General features: G+C 38.6%; 1 protein-coding gene across 1 annotated transcript in view; it reads right to left on the bottom strand.

Moving 5' to 3' along the window:
- SCFD2 (sec1 family domain containing 2) overlaps window positions 1–25206 on the bottom strand; it is a 195569-nt gene that overhangs the window by 157146 nt on the left and 13217 nt on the right. Inside the window, exon 3 of the mRNA XM_042053407.1 lies at window positions 3343–3470. Within this exon, the coding sequence (XP_041909341.1) occupies window positions 3343–3470 (128 nt within the window). The remainder of the gene's footprint in view (window positions 1–3342; window positions 3471–25206) is intronic.

Here is a 25206-nt window from a genome sequence, read left to right as displayed (position 1 = left end):
CTCTGCTGCTCCAGAGCAGCTTCATTACAGTCACTAAGGGGTGGGCAGAAGTAATCCCTTTCCAGTATTTACAATTTCAGTTAAGTTTAGCACAATGCTATAAATCTTACCAAAAAGCTATTAAAACAATCCTGTCTTCCAAAGAGCTTTCCAAAAGGATATTTAATTCTTTAAATAAAATACATTTTAAATGCCAGGATTTTTATTATGCCAAAATAATTTACACCTATGTATTTACACCTACACAATAGGATATCTGACCAGAATTTGGCAAGTATTTACCAGCACTCACCTGGTTATATAACACACAAATGCAAATACCTCAGAGGAAAAATGGAACTGATGTATTTCTTAAAAAGTGTTGTCTGTTGGCTATTGGTTTTTTGAAGTGTGCGTGTGTATATAGATTGACACAGAATATTTTAATGCCTCTTTATTTAAATGACATCTAGAAAAGGAGAGCTCCACCTGTTTATATGCAAACAAATACTTCAGACATCCCCACTACCACTTCCCTTGATACAATTAAAACAATGAATATGCAAATCAAGAACAACTGAAAGCAGAGCTCCAATCTACCCAGCTCAAAAAATGCAACCATACTTGCTGTATCCTTTATTTCTCTTTCTTCTCCTTCATCAGATCTCCCCTCCTCTCTTCCTGCCAATCTCAAAGGAAGAAGATGGAGTTCCCAGTGGCCAGCAAACATTTGGAGGTGATGGAGAGAAGACATGTACCCTTCCACAGTTTTCCTACTGTCCTTCCTTCTCAGGAGGAGGAGGACACGTTCAGAAGGTATCAGAAAGCAAAAGCTTGACCTGTGTGTCTTCCCAGAACTGTCCTTGCTCCTGCCACATGCAGCCAGACAGATAAAGAGGAAAGCTGGGCATCAGGCACATCCCTTGCAGAGGAAATGTGGGCAAGCACAGGAACACCTCAGAGCAATGAGCAGCCTTTCAAAGCCCAGAAAACAACAAAATTTATTTTCCTTTCACTGAAAATACAGAAACAGGATGGGATTGAGTTTCCCATCACTGCGCAGAGATCCCATGCTGCCAGTGTCACAAGTGATGCAGTTTTTCAGGAAGGTGGCCACTGCAGGAGGGCTCAGCTACACCAAATGGAATTCAAAGCTTTGCTTTCACATGTAATTCACTCCTTATTTCCAGGGTAAAGAAAAAGCAAAAAAGAAGTAGTAAGGAAAATACTCTTACCATCTGACACAGCTGGTCTTAGTAAAGAGAGTAAGAGGAAACTTTCATGCTAGAAAAACTACCTGACATTTAATATTAGGGCCATAAAAAACTCAGAAAACACTGTAAGTGTTGAGAAAAACAATGTGCAATCCACCAAGATCTTCCAATACAAGCAGAACCTGAGGTAAAATCATAAAAACTCAAGTCTAAGCACAGATCCCAGTGAAAGCATTTCCCTTCTCTCCAGCCAGTGTTGCCTCATATCACAGCTGCAGTGGAAGGAGCCTTTCAAGAAAACACAGCAATCAGGACCAGAACAGGCCAATAAAATTTTTTGCTTCTCAGCAAACGCAGCAATTGATAAACAGCACGATTTCCAGCTTCCCTACAGAGACCGAAGATGTTCTCTAGCATGATGACCAAGCAGTGAATGCTGTATAGATGTCCATTTTAAAAAGTCATTAACAAATAAGTGTCATTGCACAATATGACATCTGGGTGTGAATTTCGGGGTTTCTGCATTTCTGCTCAATAAGAAGGTTTTTATTTTGGTGACTGTAGTGCCCCCCCTTTGTTTCTTATTTTATCACCGTTTATCATTTACAAGACTGCCTCAAACTTTACTTCACCATTTGCATTTCAACTACTAAGTTTACAACTGATTATGATTCTAGTGCAAGATAAATATTCGATTCACAGAAGAACAAAATTCTGTGAATATTACTTTATGCTACATTTCAACAACAACAAAAAAAATCAGAAATTTGTTTTACCATCAGCTCCTGATGTCTCCATATAGCACTGTGTTGTGCCCACGTATGTCAGACATTCAGTAAACGTCAGCTATTGTGATTAAGAACTAAGTTACTGCAGCCTTCACAGGAAGGGGACACAGAGGAAAGGGTGGCTAATCTAATCATTCACACAAAGGAGCAAAGGTCACAGATGGATCATTACCTCTCGAAGACAAGAGGTAATTACTTCTATAACAAAGATGAATTTCAACATTAATAATAATTGTTTTTACAGTGTATGTCATAGAAAAATAGTGGGGGCTTCTTAACATTATTATGGTGAATACTCACACACATGCTGAAAGCTTAAACAAGGTTTTATTATTTACTGAACCTTCCCTCCTTCAGACAAGTTTGTAATAGCCTTTTCTCAGCTGCTCCTTCTCCATTTCTTTAAAACAGCTTACAACATTACTGTTGCAGAAATCTAGTACTTCTGATTACTAATCTATTAAATGCATGCTCTAGGTATTTGTAAAGACCATACAATATATTACAAGTTATAGCTGTTAGAAATTCATGAGTTGGTTGTACATCTAATTCTACAACATCTTGGCAGTTTACTCTGCAGTCACAGATAAAAGTCTGTTACTCTTATTCCATGAAGACCTTTCTCTCTTGATGAAAAGTTCAACAAAAAATAGACCTAGGAGTATACACAATGCAAAAAAATACCGCTGTATAGAGGCAATACCAGTTTTTATACACCTAGCAATGTATCAATTCCCACATTTTACTTAGTACGGTACATAATGAGAATGGGGTTCTAAAAGAGCTATTGAAAGTCATTATGTCTTAATCTCTTTCTCTAATATTTTGAAAAATTTAGGTTTAAAGTGTGTCCAGACATGGTTTTCAGCTTAAACTTCCCTGAGCCAGGCAGCCTTACCTGACATAAACCTCATTACCTATGTAATGTAACTAGTACCTATATAAAGTCATCATACGCAAAAGCTGCACAACTTCCAGCTGCTATTTACACTGCCTGCTTTCAGGACACAAATCCTGCTGACTTTTTTAGAAAGCCCAAATTCTCATGCTCCGTAAAATGAAGACAAGTAGCATTGCTAACCACTTACATGCCTTTAAAACCCTCCTTCTAGAACTCCAATTCTTTGTCATGGTTCTCAATATTTTTAATCTTTAAAAAAAAAAAAAAGTCTCTCACTTATATACCAGAAAGATCCTACGGTAGCCACAACAGTCACCTGAACTCTGTTGACAAGGATGGGGATGAAGCAGGAATGGGTGGGTTTTCCCCAAGAGGGTTATGTGGAAAAAGAGAAGCTGACATCATCTTCCACATTACCACTATGTAAGGGAACGTGGAACCACTATGTCACATTACTTACCCATGCTCATCTTAATAGGTAAATTTTCTCTGCTTGCAGCCTCCACAAGGTGTCTCCTGGCCTCCATCACAGCTTCCTTTTGTTTGAGGTTCATGAAGGACTCCCAGAGAGCTTTGGCAGCTGGATCACTATAAGAAAATGACACAGTTACACTAAACATTGCTTGAATAATGGAGTAAACTTAAGACAACATTTATGTTTTGAGATGAATCCTTCTACTTAGTAATCTCTCAGGTGGGCAGAATATAAGCAAAAATAAAGTGATATAAAAGCTTGATTATTCTTAGCAGAACAGTTACTACAGTTTTACAGAAAAGAAGCTAGATTTTTTTTGCTACCAATTATAAAGCATTAGAATTCACATATAATAAATAAGCATGTCATTCTAAAAGTAACCACTACTGTTCAACCATGGGAATATCAGAAACCGTCCAAACTTCTTCAGTTACTAAAAAGCTATGGAAAGGATGGGGTCTAACTCCCCCATGAGAGTTTACATCCCAAAGCTGGTACTTCCAATGCTGAAGACTGTTGTTACGAATTGATGAACTACCATCACTTTGGATTTCTTGGATTCTCTGTATCTGAAACGAATAATCCATAGCAGAAAGTAACTGTCTGATTGCTGTAATTACAGATTTCATTTTTGTTGTTGTTGCTGCTAAACTTCGATTAGGCATTTGTGTCGCTCATCTGCACTCAGTTCCCTGTCATTCTTCTCTTTCCTTGAGGACACTGCATTTGTTGCTAGTGTGAATTAATTCAGTGTTCCCACACTAGCGGGAGGATAAGGTAGGAAAATCCCTTGCTTGGGGCTAAAGCCACACATTGGGATTAACTATGTTAATTTTTTTTAAAAAAATTATTTTTTGTTTTAAAGCAAAAGATTCCCTATGTTTTTTCCTCAGGAGACATTTAATGCCTAAACACATTTTGATGTCATTTACAACATGTTTATAAACATGCTAAAGCAAGCTTTGTTTCATGGAAATAGAAATCCATAATAATTCATTTGATACCCATTTCAGAGCAGCTGTTCTTATGCTCTGCTGCAACACCAGGGCTGTATTTAGCAAATCCGTGCTGTCTCCCAAACCAGGTAAGAGGATCGCCAAGTCCCATTTCTGACATCCCAGCAACCCACATCCTCTGTCAAAGCCTGAGTGGGTGGAAGGACCATGGGAAGAAGATTGAGTTACCCTTCCTCTGAACAAATCATAAATGAATAGGAAGTGCAAATTTCACCCTACTACCATGCTTTGAGGAAAAAAAAAAAAAATCAGATGACCTAACACAGTCTTTCCATTTCTCTTTCACACATTGCAACTCAGCCTTTTTCTAGACACAGAGGCAGGAGGCAGCACCTCTCAAAAGCAGCTGGAGCACCTGCAGCAGCTCCCTCGACTCCATCACCAAGTGTGATCTGAGCACTGATGCTGCGAATTTTCATGGGCAGCAGTTCAAGGAGATTCTTCTTCACAAGAAAAACTACAGTGATATGTAACATACAATAGTGCAAGAAATGAGAGATTTCCAAAGCAACTAGAATCTTCAATACAATAAAAAAATTTCTTTATGGGAAGGGTTGTCAAGCATTGGAAGAGGCTCCCCAGGGAAGTGGTGGAGTCACTATACCCGGCTGTCTTCAAAAATGAGCAGATCTGGCACTTTGTGATATGTTTTAGTGGGAAGGGGTTTACTCAGTCAAAGGTTGGACTTGATGATCTTGGAGGTCTTCTAATAGCTCTGATTCTATGATCCTCAGGTATGCTATTTTTACAGATTAACTACTCAGCCTACTCCCCACCCAACATCACTTTTAAATGCACTGTATTGATCCTGTTCACATCACATTTACAGGGTATGTCTCACTGTCATTTACAACTGTGCCTGAGGTTTGGATTTTATAAGGCCACTGCATTGCCTGATAACTAACTGCTTCCTGAGCATACAGTTCCGACACCAAATCTATAGAGATCAGGAATTGGACCTAGCAGGAAGCTAGGTTTAAAAATACTTTTTTCCCCTATTTGGAGGAAAAGTCAAGCTTCTTTTTAAGATTTTTAACCTGTTCTCATTCTCACAATTCTCTTCATCACCATAAATGTAAGCACAGAGTCTCACATAAACAAGACACCAGGAGCTAAGGCTTTCAAACAAAGGGAAACAAGCAACATAAGGAAACTAAAATAAAAGCCTACCAGATTTTCCACAGGTTTTTGTAGTCTCATCTTTCTCACTCCTATACTTCATGGAGATACTTAGCAAACAGTAAAGTGTGGAAAACTGATCCTTAAAGCACCTATAGAAGTCAATAAAAGAGTGTATATGACAAGGTTACACCATTTTTCTGTTATCCTTGCTTGCTGCTCGCCCTTTCCACACCATGTGTGGATTAGCCCTGTCACTTTAGAGGGCAAGGTCTTTGAAAGCAACATGTATCATCACTAGGACAAGTCCCTGTTTCAGCAGGTACTTCTACTTGTTAATAAACTATAAAATCCTTCCAAAATAACAGACCCATTATTTTAAACTAAACAAAGAAACAAAAAATAAGAATGAGTCATACTAATGCTTTAAGAAAACAAAAAAAGGGGAGGGGTGTGGATTTGCTTTTTGCTTTGTAAACTCTTTCTTCCTCCTTTAGCCATGGTAAATTTTTCTTTAATCCCAAGGACTAAAGTTTTCAGGATCCCTGAGGGTTGCTTTAATACATCAAAAATAGCAAAAAGCAAAACAACTGTGGTACAGCCCTAAAGCAGATGAGTCAACCACACTCCTGTACGCTGCATCTCTGTGTCATCCAGAGCTTCTGCAGACATTTTTCTTCCCACTGCTTTGCAGAATACTTAGTGGTTTAGGTATCATATATATAACTATATATAAGCAGGATGAGGTCAATGTATATGAATAGCTAGCACAGTCAACTGACTAGGTCAGTCCACAGAAAACAATTTTTAAGCACAGCCATTCTTTTTTTTAATATAATAGGGGAAAAGAGCCACAAAAGTACTTGTATTTTTTCTGCTGCTAACACTTTTCCTGTTCCCCCACCATTACTCTTTCCAAGAAGGGTTTTTGCTTTGAACAACAGCCCACTCTTAACCTTCATCAGTGACAAGACAGGAATGACTGCTGGGAATGAGTCAGTAGGACACAGTACAGGGCTCTGGTGTTGCCTCTTGCCTGATCTGAGAAGTTACCACAACATTTTCCTTTTAGAGATTTCTAACACTTGGAAAATATATTATCTTATCTTACCCTTTTGGGGAGACATTTGTCTGCAACTGCGTTCCAGCTCTTGTCATGGTGCCCTTCCCCTTCTCTTTTTCCCATCTGCAGTTCCTCTGCTTTGGTGCAAATGCCCCAATCTGGTGACACTGGTAATCAGTGATTTCTATGGAATCCAGCACCCCAACTCAAGTTTCTCCCTTGTTTTGCATTCCTTGACTTCCCAAGAACTATGTATTGATTTTACGCATTATCTAGTGAACCTCCGCACTCTGAAAGTAGTTTTCTGAAATTAAACAGTTTTTGGTTTTTTTAATATTTAATGCATTACAAAACTCTTAAAAGATACTGTCTGAATGATGACGGTTTTCTTAAGAAAAAATAAATCCTTTACAGTTACACAACAGTACAGCACAGGAACTCAAAACCCTTCAGAATAAATGTCACAAAATTAGGTAAGTATTGCAGTACACACTTCTGTGCATTTCTATTACAAAATGTTTTGCAGGGCACGGCAAGCCTGACAAAGAGAAGAGAATGCTACAGTTCTGGTGTCTCTCTGATTAATCAGTTTCACCAACAAGAGTAGAGTTTTGCTCATGGATTTGACCCTGTCCCTTCCTTTTACTGTTATAGTCATTGTACCTTATCAACCAGTTATATCAGAAAACAGAACTTAATAAAAACAAGTGCAGCAGTAATCTGGTAGAAAATTTATTAAAGAAAATACCACACTAAGTCTAGAGGAAAATCTCCACTGGACACAATTATACCATTCAATTTACACAAAGCAGTCTTTGACAGACATCTCATAATTGCAAATTTCTCACTTCCCCTCATACACAATTTTTTTTAAATGAGACACTCTCTGTTCCAAAACTAATTAAAGTTTAACTGCATATAATTTGTACTTTTAAACGACAATGAAAAAAGATCATAAAGAAAGAGGGAGAAATCTAGAAACCTAAAGGATGCAGCTTCCCCACTTCTGGTATTTGCATGCCAGTTTTCAAAGCTGAATCATGAAGACAGAGGGAAAAAGGACCAAATCATCAGACCCATAGTCTGTACAAATCCTAAAATGAGACACCAGCTGGCAATAGTTTCAGGAAAAAGGTGCTGATGAGAACCCGTCAGAAAGACTGGGATGTTCCATGCTGACTAAAGCTTGATGCAGGTGCTTCAAAGCAGCTCCAATTTGCGGCCTCCAGAGGCACACTTTCTTTAATTAAAGATAGGAGAGATGGAAGAACAAAAATAAAAATCAATAATAAAACAATTAAGCCAGGACATGGCTAACTAGATGGCTTCTCAAATTTACAATATCCAAAGGAAAGACCACACAATGAAATCTGTTGTTTACTGGTAGCAAGATGCCAGGGTGAAAAAGCCAAAATCCTAACCAGAAGAGTATAGTATGGTAAGCAGATCTTTTGGTGATGGCACACTAGCTTCAGCAATACTCACTTCTCTCATTCCCATGGAACTCCTTTCAGCAACATGTTCTGATCATGAAACTAATTTGCTTGATCTAGACATTTACAGGTTGATAATCAAATGCTTAATCTTGCATCTGTTAAAATAATTGTAAATTATTCTCTTGATCTGGTCTGGTCCAGTCCTGCAAGTACAACACTGCCAAGTTTATCTTACAGATAGAAAGTGCCCCTATCCCTGATCATCTGTAGGCTTAGTCTCAAAGCTACTAATTTTAAACAAATCTGGGGAGAACAGGGGAGGTTGGTGGCACTGGGATGTGCTATTACCAAGCTGGAGGTAGTAGTCTGGAAATAGGTGAAATCAAGCACCAGTCAATGGAGAGCAAACTCTCAGACCAGATGCAAAACTAGAGGCAAAGACAGAAATCTGGGAGCACTTATTATCCTGAGAGGCTCCAGTGCACACCACCACGATTCACCCTTGGCTGAAATGACATGTCTCTTGCTTCGTATCACCAGGACAGAAAGATATTTACTTCCCTTACTGCTTCAGATCCTGTCTGTTATTTACAAATTATTAAAATACGGTCTTCCTGGTCTCTAATGCAAGAGCAAAAGGTCAGGAAGTGATAAGCCTATACAAGAAAATATGTTCATTCAATTACTAAGTGCTCCCCATTTACCATTATGTTTTCAGATGTATGAATAGACCATTCCTAACACCCCCCAGCATTTACAGTACTAGTTTGGCAATATATTTCTTCAATCAGCATGAGTAATTAACCAATAAAAACAAATCAAACCCTCTTGTCCAAGCAGCATACCACAATCACCAAAATTATCAGCCACAAACGTAGTTTCTGGCAAGCTATTGCGAATTATTTTGATGTGATCTTATTTCCAGTCAAGGAAGATAAAAGTGACGTGTACATTATCTATGACTGGATTTTTGTCTGGACTTCTTTGCCTAACAGGACAAATTCAGGTCATCCTGTTTTCTCCTTATAAAACACTGGCATTTTTTTCAGTTACTTGTAGGCCTTGCCATGCCTCCAGGCTTACTGAAAAACAGGTCAAGAGTCTCTTCCACAACCTTTACAAAGGCCAAATTGAGAAATCAGTATCTACATAGAATTTCCTTCACAGATCTCCTGTAGCTTAAATGAAGAAAGAAAAAGATGACTTTATACAGTTTTGTTTTGATTTTAAACCTCTTGGGATCAGGTGAAAACACAGCCTACATCATAACAGCATAAACAGCAAATAACCAGGTGGAGGAGATCATAACGAGCAAGATACTAAGGAAGAAAGGATAAGCAAATGTTCTTATTTATACACCTGGCAAAGGACATGGGATTTCAAACAGCAATTCACTGACACAGGCTCTGAACAGGAGACAGAAAATAACTGTGAGTGGGCTTCAAAAATTAATTGGCTGAAATGACAGAATTTCAGCATAACAAAGTAGTCGTGTTTATACTTTCACAGATGAAAAAAAGATCAGAAGGAAAACTGTGATAGTCTCAACATGTGACAGATTCTGTGGTTATTGTATCAGCAAAGCTTTCACCTTTCGTCTATATAGCTTTACAGCTATACAGATATAGCTATATTTTCACAAGAGGAAGGGAGAAGGGAAAAATTCAGTAAAGATTAAATTAGAGGGTCATTAATACCACAAAGCTGCCCAAAACTGAGTGACTGCTAAAAAAAAAAAAAAGCATGCTGCCAAGTACTGCCTTTGCAATCCCACATTTGTTTAAAGACAACGCAACAGGCACATTAAGTGCACAGCACTTTAAAAAAACGACGCCAGGTGGTCAGAAGACCATTACTATGAAGGACAAATCCATTGCTGCAATATGTCATTTGAATACCGATAAACCAAGGAGAAGCACAAGCCTGCGATAAGATGCAACGATTTGGCTTTGAGCCTGGAGCAAAGGGCCATGTATCAAGAGACACCCTCCCTCCTCCAATTGCCCTGCTGTTTTGGAGACAGCAGAGGCTGCGCCAAGGCTCCACCGGATGTACTGTGGGCTCCTGGGCACAAGTGCCAGCCTGACAACTGTGGTGGGGACAGCCAAGTCCCTGGCTGCACCCCACCACACAGACAGCAGCCCCCAACTGGAAACAACCAACAACATCTGGAATAGCTTCCCCCGAGCAGCAGCTCCTCCCTGCCGCAGGGATTGTGTGGGCATGCTGTGGACAGTGCCGCGTGGATGAGAAGAGCTCCACACTGCCATGTTCCCAGAACACAGCTGGGCTCAGAGAATGAAGCTGCTCTTCATTTCACCCTTCTGAAAGGGACCAAACAGCTCCAATACCATGTATCTAAAATCTTCCATACAGAAACAGCTATTAGTATTTCCAGGAGTTCAGTCTCTAGCATGGCTGCAATTTGAGCACATCCCAGGCATGTGCTCTTGATGGGATAAGCCAATGTATGCTCTTGATGGGCTAAGCCAGTGTGTTCAACTAAAGATTCAGCAATACTTTCCTCAGAGAAAAAACACAAAATCCACAAAATTTTTTTTTTCAAATGAATGTATGTTGCACATCCCCAGAAGGGACTAACATTATTTATTTCTAAGAAAGTAAAATAACTTTAAGTTTTAAAGTGGTTCCTAGCAGCAGACTGTAATTGTGCTGCTGAACATTTTTTACAGTTGGCAGTCCTGCTCAGCCGAATTAAATGCACTTCAGACAGTAAAAACTTGAACTATTTTCTAATCCATCCTAACCTTAGAAAAAAAAAAACAAAAAGCTAATGTCATCTTGGTATTGTGCTTGCAGAAAACTGCAGGAGCATGGACTCTGCCATAGATTAGTAAAAATTTTGCAACATGGCATAACACACAAAACCTTTTAAAAAACAATTTCTTTGCAGCCCTTCAACTTAGAACATTATTCTCACATCCCCACTTAGATGTGTGTTAAAATGCTTCCATGTATTGATTTTTACAATTAGAACATGCAAATAGTAACAAAAAAGTGCCCAACAGACAATATTCAAGAACATAAATATGTTCCTGAATAATTTAATGGTTATTTCCCAGTTTCATTGCAAGCCCTCAAGCCACTCGGTGGTGTAATCTGTCCTAGACTCAACTGTGGCTGTATACTTTGGCACTGAGTCAAAACAGAGAGGTTATTGTTTGATTTATATGCCAAGGGCCTCTTAGATAAAGGGCTAATGGCAGGCTGATAGCTTCAGCCTTTGCATATGGTGTTTATACAAACCGTTCTTCCCTCTCCCTCCTTTCTGTGTATACTCCAGGAAGGCTGTGTCCCATCAAGATCAAGTTAATTAATTAACTCATACTAGCATAATTTGATTGATAAAACAATTGATTCACTAAAGGTCACAGAAAGTGCTGTTAAAACACCAACTTTTCTGCCTCAACACAAGGTTTTGAGATTTGCATTTTTCCACATTGCAAACAGGAATTTCAAAGAAATAATCTCACTAGAAAAATAGATGAAAGAAGCTATGAAAAATTAATCTGTCAATTAAAGTGCACTGTAAAGTTCAGAAAATAATCAGTGCTTCGTGAAATATTTAAGCAAAAAATAAATCATGTCCTACAACAGAAAGGGTCACATAAACAAATTTTTTATATTGTAAGTTCTGCAAACTATTGAGCTTCCCCTAGAAGAAAACTAGAAGCCTTGCATATGTGATACAGTTTTCTATTTACTATATCCAAACTAGGAGTATTTCCTCATATATAAGTTTCGGTACTGTTCAAATATTCAGAACATAGTCCTGTATGACCAAGTTGTTATTTATTAGATGTTAGAGAACTTAATTATCAAATTATACAGTTAATAACTTTTCTGCAAGACACAAGCACCATAAATTTTTAATTTAAAAAATATAATCTAATTTTAAAAATATAGAAAAACCCATTAAAATAAGACTAAATTCTTAAGAGCCTTTTGTCATCAATTTATTTTAAAACACTTATTTTAAACAACAGACATAAAAAACAGAAGCTGTCAGGCATTTTAAAAGCAGTTCTGAAATAATATTTAAAGTGTTGCAAATAAGCTTGCAGCCAGCAAGGCTGAAGTGCTTTGAGCAAAACTGGGAGCTGCTTATCAGCTACCAGTTTTGCAATGGATTCTCCTCTGGACTACCTGAAATATCTGTGGTAATAAAAAAGGTGAGAAGCGACAGTTCCCTGTATGTTGTTCAATACCTGGGTATACATACCAAGGAAGTACAGTATTTACTGGACTAATACAGTAGATTCATTCATAGAAAGGCAAGATTTGCCACTAGAAGTCAAAAATTTCATAATATTTTGCCTCCTCCCCTGTTTTTACTTTGGCATGGATCTCCCTGTGCCAGTAATCCTGACCCAGCATGCAGAATCATGCAAACCAAACCAGAAAGCAAAGAACTTCCTTTGCCTACTCCTTGACAGCTGGGAGCGGCTGCCAGGTTGCTCCACAGGATACAGCCCACATTTTCCTTCATTACTGGTTTTGCCTACAGCTGACTCAACATGGCCATAAAAAAACCCCAACAGACAGACCACAAGGGTTACTCTTTGAAAGCTCTGGCTCACAAAAGAAGGGTATGTTTTGAAGTGCACCAGGGGAAAGTTGGTTAAAACACACCAATAAGGAGCAGTTACTGTATACAAGTTATTATATTCAAGCTTTGATATTTACCTTCATAAAGGCATACCTACAGACAGTGACACTTCAGGGCAATGCCAGTCAAGTTAACTTGAATTTTGCAATCATTTTCAGACACAGGACAATAAAACAGACTACTGATTACCATTAGGAGAACAGAAAATAAGATTCATAAGACACAACCAGTGACTAAGACCAACAGTAACAGGAACGTGTTCTTTGAATTTGTTATTGAACATCATGAGAGAATAAGTTTCTGTTCATCTTACAAAGAAGCATATGGAAGTATGAGACAGGATTTTCATGAACATAGGAGCGAGGTCTAAAATATGCTGAGAACACACAAAATCAAAAGTTTATTTCAGACAGACAAAAATTGTGAGAAGAGTGATATCAAACCAGTTTTTAAACAACCTCACAATTTTAAGTTGCAAAGCTGCTGTTTTGTACAAACTATGAGTTACTATGTTCCAATTAAACCATGACCACTATACTTAAAACCAGGAAGAAATATGCTCCCTGTTATCAGCAGAGCATGGGAGAACTTAAAAATAAACATTTCAGGAGGTACTTAAAACACAACCAACACAGCAACCCCAAAATGTCACACAACTTCTCTGTTTACCTACAGCTCTTTGCTTTGGGATGAATTCCTTTTCCTTAATTTACAGATAATGGAAAGTAAATCAGGCTCTTGACATTTGACATATTTGTGGTCCCACAGGTGAACTGAATTACAATAAAATTTAATAAATAATTATTAAAAGGCTGGCACGGATTCAGTTCACATGAGGAACTGATTAAAAAGAAGGGAAACAAATCCTCCCAACAAAAGTAAATGACAACATAGATTTCTACATTTTCCCTTTTCTTTCCTTAAGTGAAAAAATAAAAGAGAAACTTAACTCTATTTGGCTCATTCATATATCTACTTTACAGATGGCCGTACTTATAAATTAAAATATGTACACAAGTCTGATGAGTGTGGTCAACCACCATCTGAAGCACGTTCGTCTCTTGCCAAACCCACCATCTTCAGTTTTATCAAACATTTCCTCAATCCCAGCATCATGTAAACTTGTAAGGACAAGCATTTTAATCACAGTCTTGTTTCATGTGGATCTAAATATAGACGTATTTGTGTACGCACACACACACATATATATATGCTGTGATACACATACAGTAAGTTTTTTGGCTTCAGAAAGCCAAAAAGTTTAACATATACACTTAAGCATCTATGACACAAAACAACTTTACTTGCTAATAACCACATACATGAGACAATGCAGCTGTGCATGAATGATGTTATTAAAAAGTAATGCAACTCCACTCATTGCTGCTTCCAATATCAAAGAACAATAGTATAAACCAATGACACCAGTCTGCATTACACCAAGATAGCAGAAAAATAATCCCTGCGCTGTATTTTACCATAAGTCAGCACAAATGCACGCATGCACACGTACACACAAAGTACCTGAAAATCGGTTTAGAAATCCTCTTATTCTATTCCATTTATATAGACTAGTAACACAGAATTTCTGTTTCAGCTTAATATTAGAACACTTACTAAGTGAAAAATTTCTTGTAAAATATCCAGATCTATTTTTTATGTAGAATTTCATATACATATATATTTGTCAAATGATATGGTCACAATAATCCTCGAGACAGACAGCATTTCTACAATGTTTCAGCTGATTATAGATGGCCAATACAGCACTTTCCTGTGTTAAAAAATAAAACTACACAGTCCAACAAACAGCTTGGAGAGCTATGGGTTCTCATCCCTTTTGAGTTCTGTTTATTCTAGCTATTCCCAAGATCAGTAATATCCACTTGAACCTGTAAACTTGAAGGTCAACAAAAGGTGAAACATAAGGAAACAATATAATAGGGAATATTCAACTAGATTATATATTGTGAAACATTAGGGCAGTTTTCTTAAACTACACTTCTAAATGTTTTTTTTCCTTAGTAGTAGAAAAGATAGGAAGGTAAATTCCATATTAAACCAGAGTTTCATTTGGAGGATTTACAGAATGACTAGCAATTCCTTTTGGTTAGTAATTTTAAAATTTACTAGTTCTGTCTTTCTAGAAAATGCTATGCAATCAGAACAAAATGAGTAGAAAAATAGTTATCAAACAGTCCAGAGATGGAATAAAAATACATGCCCAAAATTGTAAAATTGTATAAATATCTTACCACTGTCACAAGCAACATGAACCCTCTAACCCTCTAATTCTGCATTGATTGTTGTTGTTAAGCTACAGCAGTGACATGTTATAAGCTTGTACATGTATAAGCTTGTGACCAGCAGCATCGAGAAAGTACAAAAGCTTTACAAATGTAACACCTCTCAAGATCAAGAGGGATCTGCTTGTGTACTAAACATCACACAAAATCTCTGCAATTCCTGGACTACCTTTCCTCTCATAGCTATCTTTCTGCAAATGACATATGTCAACTGTTGTAAGGTATTTGAACCTTGACAGTGTGCCCCAGCCAAACCATTTTTAGTTATTTTTACCAGAGCCCTCAGAGTGGGACCAGGCTGGAATTACCCTCACTGGCTTCACCTGGCCTTTACATCTTCAGCTTCAGCACATCAGCTCCGAGAGGGTTTTTAAGCTCCAGTCTGAAGGCTTGAGGGAAAAGGAGGGACAGGCTTATATCTGCTCCCTGTCTGTTGCTGTCTTGTTGTTTGGATTTCCTGGACTAACTTGGCTGCTGATTGCTGGATGGGTTTTGTTGCTGTCATCATCTTGATGCTGCTTGCCTGCATCAGGAGCCCTGCCTGTTAGAGCCCTCAGGAATTCATCAAGGACTGAAAGGTAAACTGTGCTAAAATGAAAAAAAATTGAGAAAGAAGAAGCTGAAAAACTAAATACCAAGACAGCAAGGAATAGATAAAAAAGGACTGTGCTGCACTTGATTAAAACCAATTGTATTATCAGGAAAGTGCGTGCAGAGCTCATGGACAAAATAGAGAAACCAATCAAGCAATGTGAGATCTCATGCACAGCAGTTGCAAAATGTATATGTACTATATTATGTAAAAGTTGTAAAATGTATAGGTAGAGTAATATGCATATGTATAAGTTGTATAAGATAAGCAAGTAAAATGCATAAGTACTGTGTTAGGTAGAAGTTGTAAAAGGTATAAGTAGTGTGGTATGTGGAAGTTATAAGTTATAGAATGTATAAGTAAGTGAACTGTGTAAGTATGTGTAAGTAGGTAGAATGTATAAGCAAAGTGTATAAGTAGGGTATGATGTTAAAGCTGTGAGATGTGTGAGTGGAGTGTATTTTAAACAATAAGAAGCTTCTGCGTAATCATATTGATTCGTTGATCAGAAGGCATGAGTTCCTGCAGTCAACACTAACAAAGCTATACATGCAGATAAACCAGATCATCTCTATTTGTGACATCAGAACACAGATATAAATTGTCATGCCCTACATGTGCTGTGGAATCTCAATGCAGTACATCAAATTTGTAAAATAAACTAAACAGAAGAGGATGATATTGCAGGGAGAAACTGCTTGGATTAGGACTCTTCATCTTCTCCAAACTACCCTGTGAAAAGGAGAAATAGTGCTTAATTCCATAAAGCCTTGTTGCCTGCAAATTACAAAACTACTGAATTTAGGTTACTGACTGGTACACCACGGCTCACTTTGGAAAATTCTGATTTAACTATAACACTGTCACGCACACACGCTGGAAGCCATGTAAGCAAGCTAACAGCGTTCCAACTTTATATGGCAGCTGATACTGCTACAAGATAATTTCTGCATCAGCTACTAAATGTTTTGGTAGAAAGAAAATTCCTCTAAACAAGTAAGGCTGCTCCAGTGAACTACTAGAAGAAGCAACAGCACCAGCGTGAACTGGCTGGTGAAGGACCAGGTCCAACCTAAATAAATTCCTCAAGCCAGCTCTACTCACAGTCTACAAAACCAACTACCAGTGATGTTTCACACCACTGCATGACTACTGTCCAAACTGCAATGTTTCTTTGTTGTCATGCTCATTCTGGAAGATGTTATATCTGAAGCAAATCTTGAGGAAACAAAGGCACATTTGGGAAGGTAAGGAGTGTAGGAAAAGGAATCCATACAGAGCTGTCACTGCTCGCCAGGCTGAAGCATGAGTGGAAGGGAAGCATTAGTCACGCAAACAGCCTGAAACAGAAGCCGTGCCTGGCAATTGTATCAACAAGAAACAGATCGTTGTCCTAGCCTGAAGTCCTTTTATGACAGTTCAAGACTTCAAGAACCTCTGAGGCCTATAATCTTGCATGATTATTACCCTGCAACCAAATGCCTCTGATTGTCTTAAAATATGTAAATTTCAGTGTCTCTCTTTCACAAGTTGGATTATCTCAAAAACTCTACTGAAAGTTAAGTGTATCAAGAAAAGAGGGATTTTATTAATCTTTTTCTAAGGCTTATTCTTTTTGATCTACAGCAACTGTACTTAACAAACACAAGGTTGGATCATTTTAACCCTCTCTGCTGACAGCCTAAGCAGAGGGAGCTAGCAGTCTACTTTTGAAAGTAATGGAGAACAAACAAGACGCATCTCAGGAAAGTAGGGCTGGTTTTGACAGATGCCAGCTGATCTTTAGGTCTTACTAATCCTTGAAGTCTTAAATCCCACTAAGCTCCATCTTGTATACAGACATGATTCTGAACATGTTCTGTGCAAAGAGAAAAGCAGATTAACTATCCACTGGGCAAAGTGGATAGCTCTAAGATGTGGTCAGGACACCTCAAAACAGTGTAACTCTATCCTTCCTCTAACCCGCAGCTATTCCTTTTTAAAATTATGTTATTTAAAAATACATAATACATACTGTTAGAATTTTTATCTATTAACCAGCTGGTAAGGTTCTCTCCCTTCTGCAAAAGCTTCATAGCACTCATGTCTGCAGAAGAGCCTTTATTACATGCAACACAACATTTAGCTACCTAAAACTTTTCCATTATTCAGTAGTACTAAAGAGGCTCTTAAACAATTACGGTGATACTGGGGCACTCTGTGGATAACGATGCAGCATACTTGAACTTGGAAAAACAAGTTTCAGTTCCCACCAAATACATGGTAGTGTTGTCACTTCCTGACAGGTATTCAGCACTAAGCTTCTCTGTATTGACTCAGCATGGGATGAGGTCTAGGAGTGCTCCTTCCTATTCTTCTCTTGCACTCCCACCCCTACAGCCATAATACATTCCTTGGAAGTCTTCAAAGATTTCTCAAAAGGGTCTCCTGTAGAAAGAATAGAAAGGTAAGATGTGTAGCCTCAAATAGCATGTAGATTCATTGTCAAGTAGAGTTAAAAACCAAACAAACAAAAACCCAACAAAGAAACAAAATTCAAAAGGTTATTCCAGCTGTCCATCACCATTCAAAAGCAGAAGCAACACCTGATCTTTAGACCCCAGAGCAACAATTAAATGCAGACTGGTCCAAATAAACAACCCAGCACACCACAGCAACTGGAGGACTGCCAGAAACAAAACAACTGATATCCAGATGAACACTGAGGCCAGTTTGCTTCCTTCAAGACAAATAAAAAAAAAAAAAAATCACTGAAAAGTGAAATTCTTTTTGTCAGAAGTAGAATTGCTTATTGTGACCTGATCCACCTTGTTTTGCAATTAGCAGATCTGGATATATACTACTTCACAAGATAAAGGGAAGGATTGATGCTGAAAGGCTTCCCAGATGTATCACAGGCCTCTTACCCTCTTGCCCACTGTAATAAAAACAGACCATCATTCCAGCATTACCTTAAAATTCACTCTCCCTCCTCTAACAGTGGCCAAACGCTGCAGGGGTGAAGGAAAATAAGTGCATACAAATAATTTCTTAAAACTCTCTAATACTCATAACCATCACTTAACCCCATCTGAATTTCAACCGGCTGCCTTTTAGTCCAACAAAATGTTTCAGCAAAATGTTTCATTCCTACAAGCTGCAGGACAGCTTATGCAGAATGCCAGACTGAGTTACTGCATGAATCAAGTTAATTGAAAGCTTCTGAGTAGGATTTTATGCACTACAAGGTACAGCAAAATTCTTGGCAAGCAGCTCTTTAGAATGTGTATATTAAAGAGTTACTTGTCAGGGATTTTAATTTCAGTTTTGGACAAAGCAATGAATTATACTAAATATAAAGTCTGATCCTTACAACAAATGTATTGCTTGAGAATATTACATCTAACACAATGGGTTACTTTAGAGCATTCTGCTCTGCATTTTAAAGCTATTGCATAAGGTTATTTTAATAAAAATTATTCCAGGGAAAGAGCAGTTAGTAATGAGGTGCTGACAACTGAATCTACATTTAGGGATTGCACTGGAGTGCCAAGTCCACTTTTACAGATGCGCTGGGTAGCTATCCAGTAGATGTCCTTGAGGCATGTAAGACCAATATATTTTGGGTCGTGTTTGGCAGCAGAGATAGATGAGACAAGTGAAAACATTTACCAAGAACACATCTGAAGTGTGTTTTTCTTATTAGAGAAATGTAAGAAAATAAACCCAGATACCATGGAATGCCAGGAATTCCTTCTTCTCAATGTTTTTGATTTACAAGGCCACTTTTTGGTAGTCTCCTTTGACCTCCCTCCCTCATTTGCTTGCCTAAAGCCTGGAGTCATCAATGCAACCTCTTGACTAAGCCATTTTGAGGGCTTAACATACAAAAATACATCTTCATAATAGATGGAAAGACAACTCTTTCGGTAAATGACTGTTACCACAAAAATCACTGCTTAGTAAGTTTTACGGTATAACTCGTTAAAAGAGTCAAAGATACTCTTTTTATGAGTTGAGAACAAGTATTCAAGTAGATACTTTGAGATCCAAAACAAATAGTAAAAAAAAAAATAATCTGAAGCAGTCTTTACATCTTAAAGATGAGATGTTTGGACATGCAGGGCCAGATTCTTCCCTAGCATGTTGGTGCAACTTAGATCAAGTCGAGGGCTGGGTCCTGCATATCTTCATTATTCCCCCCCCTTACTTCAAAGTAGCATATTTGTCATAGTTTCAATGCAAACCTAGAGCCCTAGCTTCCTCAGATCTCATGCAAACCTAATATGGACAATTCTAGCCTTCAAAACCAAACTGACAGCTATTCAGAAAGAATAAAGCTCCAGCCTCAGGCTTTCATTTTCATAACCATTTCCATACCTTGGTTGATCTGTCATAGAGAAACAGATAAGGACTTCTGTCTACATTGCATATATTTACCCTGTGTTCTGGGTATCTTCTCTCAACCCCTTCCTGATACACTTCTACCTGCCATAGAATGAGTGATGAGAGCAGAATTTAGTCGCAATGCAAAATATCTGGATTTTTGGTTGTTTTTTATAGTCATTCGATATTAACTTTGCATCCTCCTCCTAAAAAGGGCTTCTATAATCAGTGTGTTTGGTGCCGTCTAATTCCCTCCTCCTCCACATACCCTCCTCACCACCAAACCAAGCGTACCATTGAGGGCATTTTCTGACCTGTCAAAGAAAGTCTGAAGCCACGACACATTCCCACCATTAATAAGAACTGCAGCTTTTTCTATTGAGGTTCATTTCCCTTTTTTTAAGGGGTACCTGGCGCTTGAACATCCACATGCAGCATACACATTCAGCGTGCGTTCTGTGGCTGTTTCCAGTTAGTGAAAATGACTTGATATGGATTTCTTTTTCTTGTTACTTATTTAAATAAGTACTACAGTTGTGCAGAGAATTAGGTAAGATCATAAAACTTTTTCTCTCCCACAGAGGTTGGGAATCTTTTCCAGTTGAAGATCATTTAAAAAAATATACTCACAACCTATAGAAACTATGTGGTACTTGGTGAAACATAGTCATCCAGAACCTGCAGAAGGACTTCTTGGGGGTTGAAGTTCATCAGAGCATAAAAACTGGCTTGGCTTGGTCAATATTCACAACCACTTTTGAAACTGTGAACAGTTATAAAGTAGCAATACCCATTTCTGCATCCCCTTACTACACTTCAAGAAAAAACCATACACACATAGAGGTAAACGCTAGACCTAGGCATCATGAATTAGGTTTCAAAGATTTGTCATCTAAATAACAGAAGCCATGCTAAATATTATTTAGCCATGCTAAATAGAAGAAAAGAATGCTGGATTTTTGGCTCAGTTAAATTAAAATCAACAGTTGTGGGTGTATTTATCTGTATAAAAAGAGAGTATTTCTCTGTGCAAGATTCTGTCTACTTTTCAAAGTAAAAGCATCTTTAAGTTCTGGCAGGTAAATAGCTCACTTCACATAAATTTTAGCCTGTGTAAACTTTCATTCCTGGTTCATATTAAGTCTGGAATCATGAAATAACCCAAATCATATAGTCAAAACTTGCAATCAGACCTGTTGCCAACAGATAATACTGTTTCCTTCCCAAACATTACTTCGTCATCCAACTGAGCAGCTGTCATTTGTTCTTCTCATCAGTCTAGTACAGCACATTTCTCTCTGTTGTAAGATACAGCAGGCTTACTTTATAGCATAAGAATGAAAAACTAAAACACCCCTCCAGGTCACTCAGTCACTCTCTGTTCTGGCACTACGGTTGAACAGCAAATGAGTAATTCCACAGTATGTAATAAGGCCAATGCATATCACTGCATTTTAAAACCTTGCTGTTGAGGTCATTCAGGAGGCAAACTTGAAGGCAGATGGCCAAGCAGAGTAAGAGCTAGTCTTAGAAAAATCTCACAACATCAGCCAAAGCAATAGTCTCTGGGAGATCGTGCTATAACACAAGAAAGATCAGAGCTCACTTTAGAGAACCATAAAGTCTACTTAAACAGACACAGGCTTTATGCTACTAATAAACTCTGAATACATCTGCAGGAAAATGCACTGTGGCCACACCAAGGGAAAAAACACTTTGCAAACTTACACAGGGGAAAAAAGAACCTCACAAAATTCACAAACAAAAGCATTAAGGGAACAAAAAAGTTATGTCAGTTTTAAAAGAACCGCTACAGAGAGCCAAAAAACCATCGCCCCTAAGCAACATAAAGACAGTAGTTACTCTTTCTGATAAGTCATCAGAAAGAGATTTGTCCTTCTTTATATCTTGCAAGGATATTCTTTGTATCCTTGCAAGGATACAGAGCACAATGGCAACAAGGGAACAGCTAGAAGATAAACTAGCTGAGGGGTTGAACTCACTGAATTTCCTTATAGGCATTAAGCGACCTTGCTCTGATAACCAGGTGAAGATGCAAGTACTCAGACCTGTTGATGGCTGGACAACTTCAGGGTAAGATTCAAATTTATTGTGTCTTTCCATGGACAAAGGAAAATCAAAACCTTGGGACTTAATGGCTGAACTCAAATAGAGAGGGAATACAGAGAATAATGTAAATACAGGGAGTCTTTCTTCTTCAGAACTAAAAATATGTCTTCAAAAAATTAAGCATAAAGAGTTCCGATTTTGCCATTTTCACCTAACTGATTCTACAGGCAAGAGCATCTCAAACCTCTTGAACCTTGTACTCTCAGGACTGCTACGATAGTATCAGAGGGCCCAGGAAAAACAACCTGAATTCTGCCTGAACATTTTCATTACTAAGCCTGGGTAGCCTAGACAAAGAGGGCAGTTAGAGGTTCTAAAAGTACAAGAATGAAGTCCTGAGCAGTCCAGCTTCCCACAACCCCCAGAAGTCCTTTTAGTGGGCTGAAAGGCATAGATAAGGAAGAGCCATCCAGCTATGCCAAGAGCCTGTCAGCCCAATTAATTCTTTATCTCAAGGAAAATAAGCTTCAAACTTCCTCTTATCTAGAAGACAACTTCTAAGACTTCTGAGCCCTGTCATAACAGACAATTGACAAAAATGTGGCACCTGTTAGGCAGGAAGATGGTCATAAAAAGTACCCTCACGTGATTCTTCTGCTGGTTACTTCAACAAACTCACTACTGCAGCAAACTGGGGTTTTGCAGAGTGGCAGCAAGGTCTTCTAGCAATGCTGTATGTTACACAGCACAGCAAGCTGGAGGTCTTGACCTCTTTTCCAGGATTTTCCACTCTCAGCACAGCCCTCTCACCCCTTCATTTTTTTCCATTTCAAGGAGGTCCCATGTTGAATGGATCCGGGCAAATATACACATTTATTGTAAAATAAAATAAATCTTATCAGCTTGTTCATCTCATCCTGTGGCAACAGTCAATTATGTTCATTTGATTCAGGCTGGTTTGAAGCTGAGCAGAAAGCATCTCCTGGAAAGCTTGTCTTGACTGACAAACCCCAGAAGCTGATCCAGGCAGGGCTCTTATTTCCAACAAGAAGATGCCTTGAGAAATTTCAAACAATGAGAAAACTCTGAATAGGCCTTGATTCAGGACTGTGCTCTAAGCCTGTATAAGTACAATAAAGGGGTGATCAGGAAGGCTGCCAGTCCAGGAGCATGGTGGGGGAGGAAGGAATGTAGTGTTTGGGGCATTCCTACTGCCCAATCCACCACTTCGTGAAGCATCTCCTGGCTGGACTGCTAAAAAGGCAAAAAGTACCAGCATAAAAACCCTCTAAAGCACAATTCATCTCCCTGAAAATGGACCTTAGTGGCACAACAGGAGTCCTGGAAGCACAGAGCCAGGCTGTAATTTCACGTGTCATGGGTGAAAGAAAGTTTCAGAGTTATATTTAATGCACTGTGATGGCTGCTTTTCATAAATTCTGCAGTTAAAACTTCCTTCTCTCCCCAAAGTGCTGCTCACCTTGTTCAGAAAGGCAGATAGGAAACAGCTGTACCATGGGTAGTGGCTTTTTTGGGGTTGGTTTGGGGGTTTTTTGTCTTGGGGGTATTGAATTTAGGTTTAAAATAATCTTTAGGAGCAGAGGACCGCAACAGAGCCAGGAGGCCAGGTCCCGGGAGAGCAGGAGCGTGCAGCTTCCACCAGGGGGAAGTGTCCAGCAGCAGAAACTCCAGTACCGGAGGAACATCCCAGCAGCAGGGACGGGCAGGGAGCACCCCGCTGTTGCTGAGCCACCACCAACATACCGGGGCAGATCCAAAAGCAGTTTTTAGCACGAAGCTGTCTCTCTCCCTGTCTGAAAGAGCCTTGACATCCTTTGTTTTGGGTTACCCTTCCTCCTCTAAAAGACTCGCAGTGGATATGAAGCAATATAGTCAGGACATCTGGATTTTCTTACAGCAATAGTAATGTTTCCTCTTTAATATTAACATTCCAGAAAGGAAAAATACTCTAATTTATGCCATAAATTTCCAGCTCATTCAAGAATAACACTGTCCCAAATTACCTTCTTATTATAAGCTTCTAAAAACTTACGCATGCAAAAAAAAGTGGTTTTTTTCCTAATTAACATCTACAGCTGATGTAAAGGAAATAATTTTTTAAAAAATTGAAAATACCAAAAAGATCCAAGAACCATATTGTTCAAAAAAACCCCAAAACACCAATATCTTTCAGATGCTTGTTCCTTGATAAAAAAAAAAACAAACAAAAAAACTCCAAGAGAGTAAAATCAACGATTCAAAAAAAGTCCACATCCCAGATTAAAGAGAGACTTTAATCTCCTCTTCAGTTTTAATTCTTGTTGCCCTTTTCTTTGCCATACACACACACACCTCTTTCATTTGAAATTCACATGATACATGTGACTGCTCAAAGACTACTGCAGTGTGTGCTATACAGAGATCACAGGAACTGCTGTTCCATCAGTTCCCAGGAAAGGGGGACAGGTGAATACAACTCAAAACTGTCCCCCCACCCCAGGGCAATAAAGCACTGCGAGTAGGAGTGGGAAGGACACTACCAAAGAAAGCACAAATGGAGATCCTGCGTTCGATAGTCTTGACACCTTAACTCCCCTTGTACTCATGTGCACTATTAATTGCACCCCGAAGATCAGAACCCCTAGAATTTTTCTGCCTTCAGTATGCAAACTTGTATCCTAAGAAACTCCCTGTTTTACTGGTTTAGGAAACAAGTTCCTTGGACACGGACTACAAGAGGAATCAGAGGCAGAAAGGAATTAAGTGACCTGTGAGATATCATGCTGCAAGCTGACAGCAGAACCAGGACTGGAATAAAAGTCCCCTCACCTCATGGACTTCCTTTACGTTCAGGGTTGTCCAAGTCCCACAGTACCAGAGGAGCATTGAATCATCACATCACATCCAAATGCAAAGATGCAGCTGGAGCAGAGTTTTCTTCTCCATCCAAATCGTAGCATTTGTAAAAAGTACTGATCAGTCCAAAATGTGAGTAACAACCTCAGAACTCAGAATGATTGGGAGAAGTATGTATTTTCAACTGCCATTAACATGAGACATTGAAATTTTATCAGTCCATCTCCAGGAATGTCCTAATTTTTAACCCACTCCCCCCAGCACACCTACCTTTCCATTCCTTATACAAGACCTAAAGAAAGATTTTTGTGGGTGCTGTGACTCAAACATTTGGCCTGCATAACAATGCTTTCTGCATCACACCCATCAACATGGTCACTTCATTCTCAACTTGCT

Source organism: Corvus kubaryi, unplaced genomic scaffold (genome assembly GCF_017639235.1).
Source record: "Corvus kubaryi isolate FWS band 111438036 unplaced genomic scaffold, C.kubaryi_AGA036_p1.0 split1-131, whole genome shotgun sequence".
In the NCBI taxonomy this organism is placed as follows: domain Eukaryota; kingdom Metazoa; phylum Chordata; class Aves; order Passeriformes; family Corvidae; genus Corvus; species Corvus kubaryi.
This window is presented reverse-complemented; position numbering and strand designations above follow the sequence as displayed.